General features: G+C 39.5%; 1 protein-coding gene across 1 annotated transcript; it reads right to left on the bottom strand.

Moving 5' to 3' along the window:
- Positions 1 to 506: 506 nt before the first annotated feature.
- LOC135463032 (BPTI/Kunitz domain-containing protein 4-like) lies at positions 507 to 10,155 on the bottom strand. Its single transcript, XM_064740352.1, has 3 exons — positions 10,022 to 10,155; positions 4,420 to 4,524; positions 507 to 761 (listed from the first exon to the last, which is right to left on the bottom strand). Exons 1-3 carry the CDS (start codon positions 10,065 to 10,067, stop codon positions 652 to 654), a joined length of 261 nt encoding a protein of 86 aa, XP_064596422.1. The 5' UTR covers positions 10,068 to 10,155; the 3' UTR covers positions 507 to 651.
- Positions 10,156 to 14,310: the final 4,155 nt, after the last annotated feature.

Raw genomic sequence — 14,310 nt, 5'->3', positions numbered from 1 at the left:
AAAATTAGTGTATGTTAAATGTGATGAAGTACAGCAGTTTAGTTCTGGACCAATGACATTTAATACATTGTAATTAACATCACTGCATGTTTTTTTTTTCGTAATTAGGTGGCTAGGGAGCGTCTATTTAAGAATTTACATGAACAGTCAGAAAAAATCCCCAAATGAGGTAACTTTACAAGAGATCGTATTTCATTGTTACAATTTGACTATTTGGTTACCACATAGTTGTCGCTGCTCTAGTTTTACTCATAATCTTTTACTATGTAACAAGGCAATAACATGCTTGCTTTGACGGTTAATACTGACATGTGAATAGCTTAAGTCTATTCCTTTTTAAATTCACATTTCACAATACAATCGAAATAGTCGAAAATATCAAATTTCAGTAAGCATTTTGTTTTTTAAAAAGGGTATAGACAGAATTAACTGCGTCTGTCACGTATAGCTGGGCTGAAGGATAAGCCTAAATACGCTATCTCAATACAAGACAGGCTCTCTGAAACTTGTTTACAGCATACTTTTATTGCATTCAATCCATTGTGTTTGGTACAGCAAGATACTTGAATTTAAATGTGACCGTTATGCTTAGTATGTCGAGCCAACTGAATTTAAAAGATGTCGATGACGTGACGTTCACGTGGCATCTGTTTAGGCGCATTCGCATATGTCGCATCCTTCGTCATTCTTCTTCCACCCGTTGAAGCAGTACATCTTGCAGAGAACAGGTGGGCAACCATCTTCTCTCTTTTCAAGGGGAGCTGCGCATTGCAAAAAACAAAGCCCAACAATGTATAACTATTCTTGAAGACTGGTAGGGGCCTTGTTAATACCGCTAAGCGGTTTATGGAGGTATTTTCAGGTTACGACTACAGAGCAACGGCCCTTGTTACATCACAGTACGAGTGGCTCATTTCATGAACCTAGCAATTGCAAAGGGTAAATTGCAGCAAAGAGGAGTTGTCCGAAACACACCCAGCAACCATTCTGGTGTAATAGCGTTGATGCTCAGAAAGGTCCAAACATTGGGCAGTCCCATGCGCCATGTACCCAGTACTGTGTAAAATACTCGCGCGAGTCACTTTCAACCAACTTCGGTAGTCATATTTCTCGTAACGTCTTTTCGACATCATTTACGAGAAAATTTACGAAAAATTGATTTACGAAGTCTTTTGAAAGGGATTCTAGACACAACGCTACAACAACAAAGTAACGTGCCTTTGTGACGTGACGTCGTGACTTTACGAAAGGGTAGAGTCATTCTGTCATTTTTATACTTTTTATCGTGTGCCAACCACACTGTACCTGTTTATGAATCATACAATACCGTGGAAACTGATGTAACCATGTCCACGGGCGTGCAGCGAAAGTTTTAGTATTATCGTTATTAGGAAGTACACTTTCCAAGCTGGGTTTCGAACCAGCAGCAATTCGACAGCAATAAATGTCAGCCGTCTAGACAACTCGACCAACGACCTTTCCACAAAAATAAGTGGCAGACTTCAGGTCGAACATGCATTACCCTTTTGATTATCAAAAATAACGTAGTCGCACCTAGTGACATGCATGCATATGTGTATACATAAGGTTTGAAGTCTTAATTAACACTTCTTCATGAGTGTTTAGGTGGGTGTACATATTGTGTCTTCTTGTGTCATGATGATTCCATGGTGCCCAAGTGCTGCCTCCACTGAAGTTTCATGCCGAAGACACCAGACATGACCCCACACCGAGTTACAATACACTGACACAGGAACTATATCTTTCGACTTCGTGACGGCTGGTGTTACAGGATGATTAACTTACAGTGTAGACACAAACTGAACTGAAATCATACACTGTGGGTGACAGCAAGGAGGGAGGTAGAAGCGGCAGCATTTGTAAAGACTTCGGCATGGCCCGACCCGTCTTTGATCCCAGGCCTCCCGACTTCGAAGCCAACATTCTAAGCGTTAGGCTACCGTCGCGGTCAACTGGTGCCATGGTGCCTCTGGTGCCTCTTATCAGTAAAGCTCGAACCTTCTCAAAGTTTCCAATTTCCAGTATTTTAATGTCAAATACGCATTGACTTGTAATCCAAAAATGGCCGCTTGAAAGCAAAAAATTAAAAGACTTTATACACTAAAATCCACAGAATTAGATTCCGAAAACAACAAATGTTGTAATAGGCTGCTGATTCCGGCAGTAAGCACCTGAATAGAATGCTTGCCTCACCCACACCACACAACTATAAGAGACTAGGCCTGATGCTCCAGTACTAGACCGTACACACCAACACAGGTGAATAAGCTATTAGTGATCTTGCCAGGTTGCCATTTGGTTACACTCCAAAATTAATCCTTCTGGGTGGTGAAGGAATTAAGAATATAAACCCGTGCTATGTTTTGAATTGGCCAATTTTTTTAATTTTTTTTTAAAATTTCCTTTGTCTTTTGGGCTGCCTCTTTGTGTCTTTTTTTTGTTCTCAGCTTCCTAGATGGTTTCGTTCCTCGCTTGGCGTTCAGCATGAAGGGGATAGTGCAACGACTGGTTGACCAGTATCAGTATAATGGCTCGGGCGGGGCGGCTTACTTGGCTTCGGTAAGTCGTCTCAGTGAAGCAGCACTAAATAAAAGAGCGGTGGAAATCCGTCCTGCAACAAGGAGGCATATTACACGTACATGCACCCTAATGATTCCTTCGTCGTCATATGACTGAAAAATTGTTGAGTACGACGTTAAACCCCAAGCACTCACTCACTCCTAGATGGTTTCGTTTTGCAGGAAATGAAAGCGGATGAAAACTCTTGGCGGGCAGAAGTAGTGAGAAACCTTGTTTCACTGGCCTCTGACTCGGTGGGTTTGATCCATATCAGCTTTTTGTCATTTTTGCAAAAACTTTCATTGTTCAGAGAACTGACTAGAATTTGCTCAGCGAACGAGGATTATCGGGACCGGAGTGTTCGGGGCTTGCTGCTCTAGGGACAGTGCCAGGAGACCTAACGTCAACGTGTAAATAAATACAAAAGTAATTGTGGACTGTGGCCATCTGTGCGCAAAACGGTCGATACCCGGAACATTCCACATTGATACGCTCCATGCTTCTTTAGTACATTGCTCTTTTCAAATGTAGCCATCTGTGACATACCACATTTGAAAAGAGGCAGTCTTATTCTCCACCCTGTGGACTGCGGTTGTTAGAATGAATGTCCACGCGCCAAGATCCTTGCACTGAGACCAGCTTCCAGGCTCAGCTTGAGGTCAATATACACTGTAAATCTGTGAATTATCGATAGCGTACTGAACAGATGTAGACTATGCTGTGCTAATCGGAAAGCTAAAATATAAACGAACAGTATTAACGACGGCTTCTGATTTTTTTTTTTACTGTGTCACAATTTCCTGTAGGTACCACAGCCATTGCTAGCAAGGCACAGTGCACATATCCATATACGTACAATGCAACCACGAACCGTGTGGTAGAACAGATCAGCCACACGGTATTTTCTGGCAAACGTACCATTTCGTACTGTGCGGCAGCTGCTCAGTTATGTGTGATTATGATTTGTACTACTGTACGCATGTGTCGTGATTATTTAGCGCGACGTATTAAGGCCATAGCCAATTTCTTAAAATGCCCGTCTATACTATAAGAGACACGAGATGCTGGTTCAATCCCCGACTTGGGCGGGGAATTTGTAGAATTTTCCTCTCTCAATGTTCATGAGAACAGTTATTTAAAAAAATAAGTTACATGTTACAAGATGGGACAGCTGGGTTAGTCTGGGTTCAGTACCAACAAGGTGTAAAACTAGTAAAACGAGCTGCGCCATTACTGAAATCATCCCAAATGTGGAATGAATCTGACTATAAGCACCCTCCAGAATGGTTGAGGGAAATATGCTTGTAGCATGCATGCGAAAGCTAGGCAAACAATCCTACCCTGCCATAAAGCCGTGACATAACATCAGAGAGCAAAGCCCCGCCTTTATATCGTAGAGCTTAATAGCTTGGAATTTGCATAATAAATCCAGAAGGCACCAGAAGAAAGTTTATAGACCAAAATCCACAATCACAAAGCCTTGTAAATAGTTCTTTCGCAAATTATCTGGTGAATTGCCATTGTCATTTGATGTTATAACCGTTAAAATATTTCAGGAAATCGCAGTGTTTACGAAGTGTTGTGAAAGTGTCTAAAACGTACATATCATGGCGCAAAAACATTTTCACTATAACTTCCATGCAATTATATATATATAAATGCATATATTAAAAAAGCAAAATGAAATCCTTTTCAAATAAGTTAAAAATTATACCGAAGTAAGCAATTTTGATTATTTCATCTTTAATGTCATGCTCAAAACCAAGCAAACAATTAAATAAATAACTAAGAAACTAAATAAATAAATAAGTAAATAGAGGTTTAAAATATTTATCTTACCCGGGTTACAACTGCACGTGGGACATCCCTTACTATCCAGGACGTTGCCATAGGGACAGTAGATCATACACACGGGACCACAGACTGGGATTTGCAGGTTGGCGGCTGAAATACAACGACAACGACAACCATTAATTTAAAAATCACACGAAATTGTAAAATAAATATATCATGTTATGTTTATTTCGGTTTTGCATTAATAAGTAGTCGAACTACCAATCCATTGTTGATGTTTATAGATTTGACATTTACAAATGTAGAACAATTATTTTGGTCGTTTTTGTTTGTCATTTTATTGGAGAGTTCAAATCCTCACAGAAGATTGTTTCTCTTATGTATAGTGGACGTTTATAGGGGAATCGGAATGCACTGATTGGAGGGCCGGCCATATGCCACGGGCCTGAAGCTTGGTGTACACGCAATCTTAAAATTCAGCTTAACACGACCTTTGAAAATAGGGTCCTAAAAGCTTATTTATGCAAAATAACGACTCAGCCGGAAGCGCTTTTAGCTGGAACCAGTCGCAGTTTTCGTGTGACCATCGACGACTTTCATTTGGCCATCGACGACTTTCATGTGGCCATCGAGGACTTTCGTATGGCCATTGACGACTGGGATCAACGATAACGGTATTCGAACAGCGAAAATAATGGTCTTGCCGACTGAGTCTGGATCTATGTGCTCCTGTATGGAAATGGGATAAAACTGACAGAAATATTACGATTTGTTAAGTCGGAAGTCGCTGTTTACACGTAGAACATGACTCGTTACTTTTTTTTTTTTTTGCTTCATTGGAGACTGTTGTCGACCTCTCCGTCCTAATTTCTTACATTATATGCTTTGGTCCGTTTGCATTGTTTTAATGTTATTGATGGTAACATGTGATGACAACATAACATTTTCAGTAATTCTAGACCAGTGGCGTCTAATAAGCTGCAATCAACATCACAACATTACCAATATTTTGCTTAAGCCATGGTGCTAAAGGGCGTGTAGTTTGCTACGGTTTAAACATTGACGTGGAGTCACAATGAAACCCTAACTGAGGTAAACTGACAAGAGGCCGTATTTCATTGGTGTCGTGTGACCATTTGCCAGCTATCACACTGTCGTCACTACTCTGGGTTTTGCTCTTTACGCTGTACGTCTTTAATTAGATTTTTATAGTTCTTTAGTGGTTTGTGTTAATGGTTGCTTTTGAAGTAAGTCTTCCGATTATTGAGTTGATACGTCCAGTGTGGCCGACGATTAGTAGGCCTATACGAATGCCTATAGAGAGGATAACTTGACTTACACGTATGTAAAAAGAGGTTATATCTGAGATTTCTGCCGAAAAATGGCGCTGTGAGGTGTCACGTCTGGTGTCTTCGGTATGATACATCAGTGGCGGCAGCACTTTGGCGGCTTGAAATCACCATGCCACAAGACTACACAGTGTATGTACACACACTTAATAAGTTCTCGTGGTTATATGACTGAAAAATTGTTAAATCTCGAGCATACATTCAGTCATAAAACATACATCACTAGTACTGATTATATGACTGTAAAATTGTTAAGTCTCGAGCATACATTCAGTCATAAAACATACATCACTAGTACTGAAATATTGGTGAATTTTTCTGTTAAAGGATTACACTTTTTTGACAGAGCAATATGATTCCTTCCTCAGATATTGAAAACCTGTCTCCTGATGCATAACCTTGTCTGAATGACTAGCATATGTTGTCAGCTCGAGTAATACAGATAACAGTCCGCACGTACTTGATTCCAGATGGTACAAATGTTGCTATTTTAAGTTTACCATATAATCGTATCTAGAGGAATGTCCGCAGAAGATAAGATATCTTGGAGGATGGTAAAATATCCGAAATCTTGTAAGTCGGAATTGCTTGAGAGGAAAGGACGTGGTATGGTAAGACGGGGAATCGGCCCAGTGCAAGAAACTGTGCACCTCAAGACACGAAACCGACTATAGTTGTGAGTGACAGCTGCTGACACACTCGTAAGGCCCCTTCTTTTTCCAGTTTTTTTTTTACTCTTCCGTTCCTTTCCGATTTACAAAGCTCCAAACATGCACTAAAGCGATGCATAGGACATTAAATGGATAAACGCTAGTCTACCCCTGACCAGTCGTACTGAAATATCTTTTTTGGCATTTAGACACTGTAGAGCTAACGAAAATCACTCGACACTCGACCACAAATGTAAGTTTTTGAAAAATTCTTGATATAGCAAGAATCAGATAAATCAATATATAACAAATGTAACTTTCAGCCTTCTCTTCGGCCAAGCGCAACATTTTAATGTTAATGATAGCCGACCACCTATGCTCTCATCCAGGATTCTTGTATGATTTTGCTATAGTTCCCACACATTATGTAATATCTTACCTTCCAATTCAAATCCATGATAACACTTATTTAATGCAAGACGACCTTTATCTTTACTGACACAAAAGCATGTTTCCAAATAAAAGAAAACCAAAGAACAACACAGATTCGAACTCTTTGGCGACGAGCAACTTGTTCTCCAGAGTGAGTTCGTTAGTTCACTGTACTATAAAAAAAATACTTGAGGGCCTATGACTGAAATGTGTATTTTACAATATTTAAAATTATAACAAAATTGGTCACGTTATAAAGTTTATGTTTTACATATGAAGACAAAAGTAAACCAAATCGAAACTTTGACAGCACGTGCAAAACACACATGGATGTTTCGGAAAAAATATTTTTCTGATTAACGTCGATCTTCATACTGCAAATTAAAAACACAATGTCTCGTTTGAACGAAAAATCGAGGTATTTGATTGAGAGTGCATTTTTGGCAGGTTATTACTGAGCAACCGTCTCTTTTATGACCATATAACTTGTATGGGTGATTTGACCAAGTTTTATACTTCCGATTCAGAAATTTACAGAATTATACTGGGACTTTGATTTTGCACTTTTTTTTATCTGAAGCCGATTCTCCGCTTTCCCGTACCAGGTCTTTTGACGGAATGCCGATTCTCCGCTTTTCCGTACCAGGTCCTTTGACGGAATGCCGATTCTCCGCTTTTCCGTACCAGGTCCTTTGACGGAATGCTGATTCTCCGCTTTCCAGTACCAGGTCCTTTGACGGAATGCCGATTCTCCGCTTTTCGGTACCAGGTCCTTTGACGGAATGCCGATTCTCCGCTTTTCGGTACCAGGTCCTTTGACGGAATGCCGATTCTCCGCTTTCCCGTACCAGGTCCTTTGACGGAATGCCGATTCTCCACTTTTCCGTACCAGGTCCTTTGACGGAATGCCGATTCTCCGCTTTCCCGTACCAGGTCCTTTGACGGAATGCCGATTCTCCGCTTTTCCGTACCAGGTCCTTTGACGGAATGCCGATTCTCCACTTTTCCGTACCAGGTCTTTTGACGGAATGCCGATTCTCCGCTTTCCCGTACCGGGTCCTTTGACGGAATGCCGATTCTCCGCTTTCCCGTACCAGGTCCTTTGACGGAATGCCGATTCTCCACTTTTCCGTAACCGGGTCTTTTGACGGAATGCCGATTCTCCGCCTTTCCGTACCAGGTCCTTTGACGGAATGCCGATTCTCCGCTTTTCCGTACCAGGTCCTTTGACGGAATGCCGATTCTCCACTTTTCCGTACCAGGTCTTTTGACGGAATGCCGATTCTCCGCTTTCCCGTACCAGGTCCTTTGACGGAATGCCGATTCTCCACTTTTCCGTACCAGGTCTTTTGACGGAATGCCGATTCTCCACTTTTCCGTAACCGGGTCTTTTGACGGAATGCCGATTCTCCGCTTTTCCGTACCAGGTCCTTTGACGAAATGCCGATTCTCCGCTTTTCCGTACCAGGTCCTTTGACGGAATGCCGATTCTCCGCTTTTCCGTACCAGGTCCTTTGACGGAATTCGGACTTACTTAGAAGCACACTCGTCCGGTATCTCCGGGCAGTTCACAGAAATGATAAATGTGTTGGTATCAGGAAAAGTGAACATAAAACTGTTTTACTCTTTTCTGTCATCAGTTACTGTTTCTGTGTAGTTTTGCTTTACACAGTTTGGAACCGATTGTTTAGGCAGGAGACCCCCACCACCCCACCCCCACCCCTGAATAACAGGACAGAATACCTAAAAATCTACACACATTGGAAGGCCTTCCAGCAACTTGCGGTTGACTGTGGGATTTTTCCCGGGCTCTGCCCGGTTTCATCCGATCATAACGCTGGCCGTCGTTGTATAAATGAAATATTCTTGACTAAACCACACAAAAAGAAATGTTTCTGTTGAAATCTAAAACAAAATATGTTACAAATAGTCACAAATTTGTGTTGAACCACAACTGAGGTTATCTATCAGCTGTAACAAAAATTTAAGTATTTTGCATCAAGTATTGTGTATAACATCCAATCCATCTTGTGTTATATTCTTTCACCACAAAATCTTGTGTTGGTTCAACACAAGATAGAGTTATTCAAATGTGACACAAGACCTTTGTTGGAAGGAACACAAGTTTGAGATCATACCACACAAGCGATTTTTGTGTGCACCAATCAAATAAATAAATAAAATGGCTAATAAAATAAATGAAATGGCTAATGTAACGGTGTCTTAAATCGCACAAGAATTTACACGCCATCAAAAATTGCTAATGTCTTAAGATCTGGGGCCGAAACTCCAAAACCATTTGCGACTCATTTCAAAATTTAAAAAAAAAATCAATGAGCATATTTTTGAACAACAGAAATTTGAATTGTGATCACCTCAAACATTATATTTGAGGACAACTGTAACAAAATATGAACTTGTAGTACCAAGACCTACTTCCTTTCCGGCTGTACGTGGGAAAGTCTGCAAACAGCTTGCGGATGGTTGTGGGTTTTCCCTTACGCTCTGCCTGGTTTACTCCCACCATAATGCTGGCCGCAGTCATATCAGTAAAATATTCTTGAGTACGGCATAAAACACCAATCAAATAAATAAATACAAAGACCTAAGTACTGTGACGACGATTTAAGGTTTTGCCAGGGTCAGAAACGATTTTGAGGACCCTTGCCATGGACTTGCTTGAATACGTAAAGGTAGCAAAATCCATTTAAAGTCATGGTGTCCGATATTAAAACAGAAGTGTGAAAATATATTCAAGAAATACAACATAGCGAGTAAAACCAAAGCAGCGATGCTAGTGTGATACTTAACAAAATCAAGCGTAACCTTTTGAAATACGGCTTCTTGTCAATTTACCTCAGTTAGAGTTTTTATTCTAACTGTTCATGTAAATGCATAAAGAGAAGCAATTTACACAATGGCTTGCAGTTTGGCTTATGCAAAATTAGGTAAAACAAATTCAGTGATGTCAATTTCAGCTTATTAGACGTCACTAATCTAGAATTTCCCAAAATCCTGACTTTTCGGCACATTTAACATACAATAGCATTAAACAATGCAATGAGTATGCTTAGTCTAGCAACAAAAGCCCACTATCATGTCTGAATTGATACCAGCATTTTGGATAGAAGGCTAATATATGTAAGAGGAAGATTCCATTCAGTTACTACAGCTTATTATTGCAAAGTTATAGTTAGGGTTTGGCTGTATACATACCATAGATGGCGCCAATAAGGCAAGCGGCGATAATCAAAACCTTCATCGTGTTGAGTGTCTCTACACCTAGTGAAATAAGACTGTGTGGCAAATACCTGCCGTGATCTAATTTATACACGCGATCCTTCACACGCACTGACCTAAAATATGGACACGCCCACAATTATCTCTGCTGCTGTTATCTGCCATTATTGTAGGCATGCACGAGAATACTGGGTGTTTTTTAAGTTTCATGCTCTGTTGCGTGTAAGGCGAGTACAATCCGCCTGTCACCATTACCATTCCCCACGCCTGTTATACAAACATCTATGTATGCTTGGGGTTTTACGTCGTACTTAGGGAGCCAGGGGGCGTGCAAATAGCTACTATTTATGCATTTACATGAACAGTTAGAATAAAACCCTGACTGAGGTAAATTGACAAGAGACTGTATTTCACCGGTTACTTGTAACCATTTGCCAGCTACCACACTGTCGTCGCTGGTCTTGTCTTACTCCCTATGCTGTAGCCGTATTTCACCGGTTATATGTAACCATTTGCCAGCTACCACACTGTCGTCGCTGGTCTTGTCTTACTCTCTATGCTGCACGTCTGTAATTGTATTAACGATTTTCATTCATATGGCGACGAGGAGTCATTAGGTGTGTGTATATATACTGTGTCTTCTTTCGCCCTGCGGCCAAAGTCCAGCCGACACTGAACTACGTGTATCATATCGAGGACACCAGACACGACACCACTAATAGTCACATTATAAAGACACCGGCTAAACTAGTTCTGTTTTCTTGCTGTAACATTTCTGTAAACATTCGGACAACGAAGCGGTTATTTTACAAACTTATGCATGATAAAGCTGTTGTGTCAAGCGCGTACTGCCTATGTGGATATAAATGATACATGGAAAAGTACATGATTTTAAGGAAAACGAACAAAAATTTGTAAACTAAAAATGAAAAAAAAACATCTTCATTTTTTTATGTTCAATCACCCCTCTATTTTATGCATACTGGAAACGTAGGACCAGTTAAGTGCCCTCTATTCTCCCCACACCTCCAACAGCAGCAAAGTGACCACTGACGTCAGCACAGTAGGCTACTTAATGTCTAGGGTGATCGATAAGGTTTTTAAAAAAACTGTTGTTTAAAGTTTTTTTGAGACATTTTTTCTGTACCTTTATATGTTAATTCATAGGATACATCTATACACCGAGTTAAAACTAAAAAAAGCGTTTCGTGTATCGTTTAGATCATAATTATTATTTATATATGTTAAACACTCAATATGTCCTTGAAACTTCGGAATAGAAGATGTGCTAGTAGATCAGAATTCACACCTGCGCGAATAAAAGCAGAGATCATTATTTCACACATTTCGGGTCAAGAAATGCCGAACGTCACATCTGACAAACTCCCAGATCTGCTGGCCTGTAAAACTTATGTGTTAGCCTAGTCGGATTTTGACGTCAACAGCATATTGTCTGCACGTAATTTATAATGGTCCAAAGGTTTTGAGTTGAGAACAAACAAAATGTAATAGGCGTTATATATTTCCTCAAACATAAATAGAATATATATATATATATATATATATATATATATATATATATATATATATATATATATATATATATATATATGTATGTATGTATATATATATATATATGTATGTATACGTGCACATCATGTTTTTATTTGATTTGATTTGGTTGTTGATTTACGCCATACGCAATAATTTTTATTGCATACAGTTGGGATCAGTTTATTGACGGAAGAAACCGGAGTGCGTGAAGAAAACCATCGACCTGCGGCAAGATGGTGACAAACTTTCCTTTGTTTAATGCAAAGATGGGCACACCCAATTCCTGGAAGACAAGCTGTCTTCAACGAAGGTTTGACAGCGCATACGGTCACAGAAATCGTCGCCGAGCTTTGTCACGAAGTCCCCAGGAGAGCGAGGCCATGTAATGTACAGTTAGCCTGTAAATTAAATAAATAAATCCCTAAGGCCACTTTCACAAAACTTGGTAAATCAATCTTTCGTAACTTTCCTCGTAATGAGGTCGCCTTATGGCACCATAACCTAAATAAAGTCGTTTAGGAAAAAAGTTGCCAGAAACGTTTCTTACGAAGTTTTGTCAAAATGGCTCCAGAGCAGTAATGACAATGTAATAGTAAATAAATAGTCACACTTAACCAGTGAATCCGTACTGTTGTCAATTTACTTAAGTAACAGGGTTTTTATCTAACTGTGAATCCTTAAATATTAGAAACGTGTGCAGCCGTACCGCCATATGACTCAGGGGAATGTATATTCATCGTGTTGAATTAGATCGCCACTTCAGATATATAAAAAGCTGCAGTCAAAGCAAAACTGAGGTACATATTTGCATATTTTGACAACTTACATACTAGCATGGTATACCGTTTGGACACTTATTTCATTTATTCGCCTATCTGATTCAGTGCGTCTGTCCTGCATCATTGAAAACTGCTGACTACTTGTCTTCCCATGATCCCATTCTAATGTCGTACTGTATTATATAATTAAGACGTACAGCATAGAGAGAAAAGACAGATCAGCAATTTACCTTAGTCAGTCAGGGTTTTATTCTGACTTTTCATGGGAATGCATAAATCGTAGATACTTACACAGTTCCTATTCAATGCATCTAAATGGATAATGACATTTGTCAGCTTTGATGTGTAAACATAGTAAGTTCATCTTTACATGTGCTTACCTATAGGTCGAAATATTCGTGACGTAATCAGGAAACATCTAATGTTTGGTTTTGATACAAAAACTGTCACTCAAACAGACAATTATATATCCGTTACAGAACAAAGGCCTATATGTACTCGCACCAGGATGTTACAAGGACATACAAATGAAACTGGTTGACGAAAAACACATGGGTGAATTCACATCAAAATATAATGCCCAAAGTCACACATGCAGGATTGGTTACTGACAAGACGGAAACAAATATCCATTTGAGTCATTTACACCGATAAAAAATTTATAGATTGTTTAATGTATTTAATGTTATATACTCAGGAATTTTCACCCATTCACCTATAAGAATATTTCCCTTAAACCACGGTGACCATAATATGCTATACATTAGACTTTGTCTTACGTGCAACTAAAAGAGAAGCAATGTACGTGTGCGCGTCTCTGAAAGAACCCCATGTGCTCACTTTTGACAAGCACTTCACACGAGATCTATAGAGATATCACTTTATGGATCGTCTCATATTACGGTGATATATTGTTGATAAGAGCCATCAGGCAAACGGAGATTTGTCAGTGTCATTTTCACCTGTGGCGTATATTTCAACGGCTGAACTATATCAACAATTAAATCTCCATAAGGTCAATCAACAGGGATTTGTCAGCGTGTTTATTAAATTTCAAGGTCACTCACACTGATTTTCTTAATACGTGTCGTGGTATATGTATGTCTCTGCTCTAGTTTTACTCTCTATGCTGTAGTATTTCTTATTTTGTACTCATGTGTAAACTGAGATTTTTGGGGTGGACAAACCATCCCGGAGGCCTGGTCTTTGTTTTCATGTTATTGTATGATTAATGTGATAACAACACAGCTTTTTGAGTAATTCTAGTGCGCTGACATTTAATAAATTGCTTTTTGAGTAATTTGATACAAATACTGGCACTCAAACAGACAATTATATATCCGTTACAGAACAATGGCCTATATGTACTCGCACCAGGATGTGTTTGTGGGAATTGGCCTTATTTGTCCTCTGATCGGTAGTAAGGTTGGCTTATTTCTTTTTTAAAATTCATTTTCTTGATCAAGTCAGTGCTATACAGAGACTTCTTACGTTTTACCTGTGTACTACATGGTAAAACTTTATTTGACGGGATAGGCTCCAACATCGTTAGAAAAGGCCACCGCTAAATCCAAAATTTTAAACTCATTCTTTCTTATGACACATATACTTCGTTACTGTTTTCTTTGTCAATAGAATAAAGCCATAACTGTGGTACACTGGCAGTGGTCAAAGTTCAGCAGTTACGTTTAAGTATTTGTCAACTTTCCCTGTGTCGTAGCTACTCTAGAATTTTACTCTGCATGGTGTTATGTATTCTATATTCGCAACTATCTTTTACATACATATATCTGGTTCTATATCTCGTTTGAACGATTTTTATGAATTTTGATGGATTTATGAATTTTGGTTGTGGGTTTCCTCCGGGCTGTGCCCGGTTTCCTCCCACCATATTCTTCCGCCGTCGTATAACTGAAATATTCTTGAGTACGG

This window comes from Liolophura sinensis, chromosome 2 (assembly GCF_032854445.1).
Source record: "Liolophura sinensis isolate JHLJ2023 chromosome 2, CUHK_Ljap_v2, whole genome shotgun sequence".
In the NCBI taxonomy this organism is placed as follows: domain Eukaryota; kingdom Metazoa; phylum Mollusca; class Polyplacophora; order Chitonida; family Chitonidae; genus Liolophura; species Liolophura sinensis.
This window is presented reverse-complemented; position numbering and strand designations above follow the sequence as displayed.

Coding starts and splice junctions, on each gene's coding strand:
- LOC135463032 (XM_064740352.1), bottom strand. CDS start 10,067: ATGAAGGTTTTGATTATCGCCGCTTGCCTTATTGGCGCCATCTATG. Junction 4,525..10,021: donor CCTTATTGGCGCCATCTATG/GTATGTATACAG, acceptor GTTGTATTTCAG/CCGCCAACCTGCAAATCCCA. Junction 762..4,419: donor CACGTGCAGTTGTAACCCGG/GTAAGATAAATA, acceptor TGCAATGCGCAG/CTCCCCTTGAAAAGAGAGAA.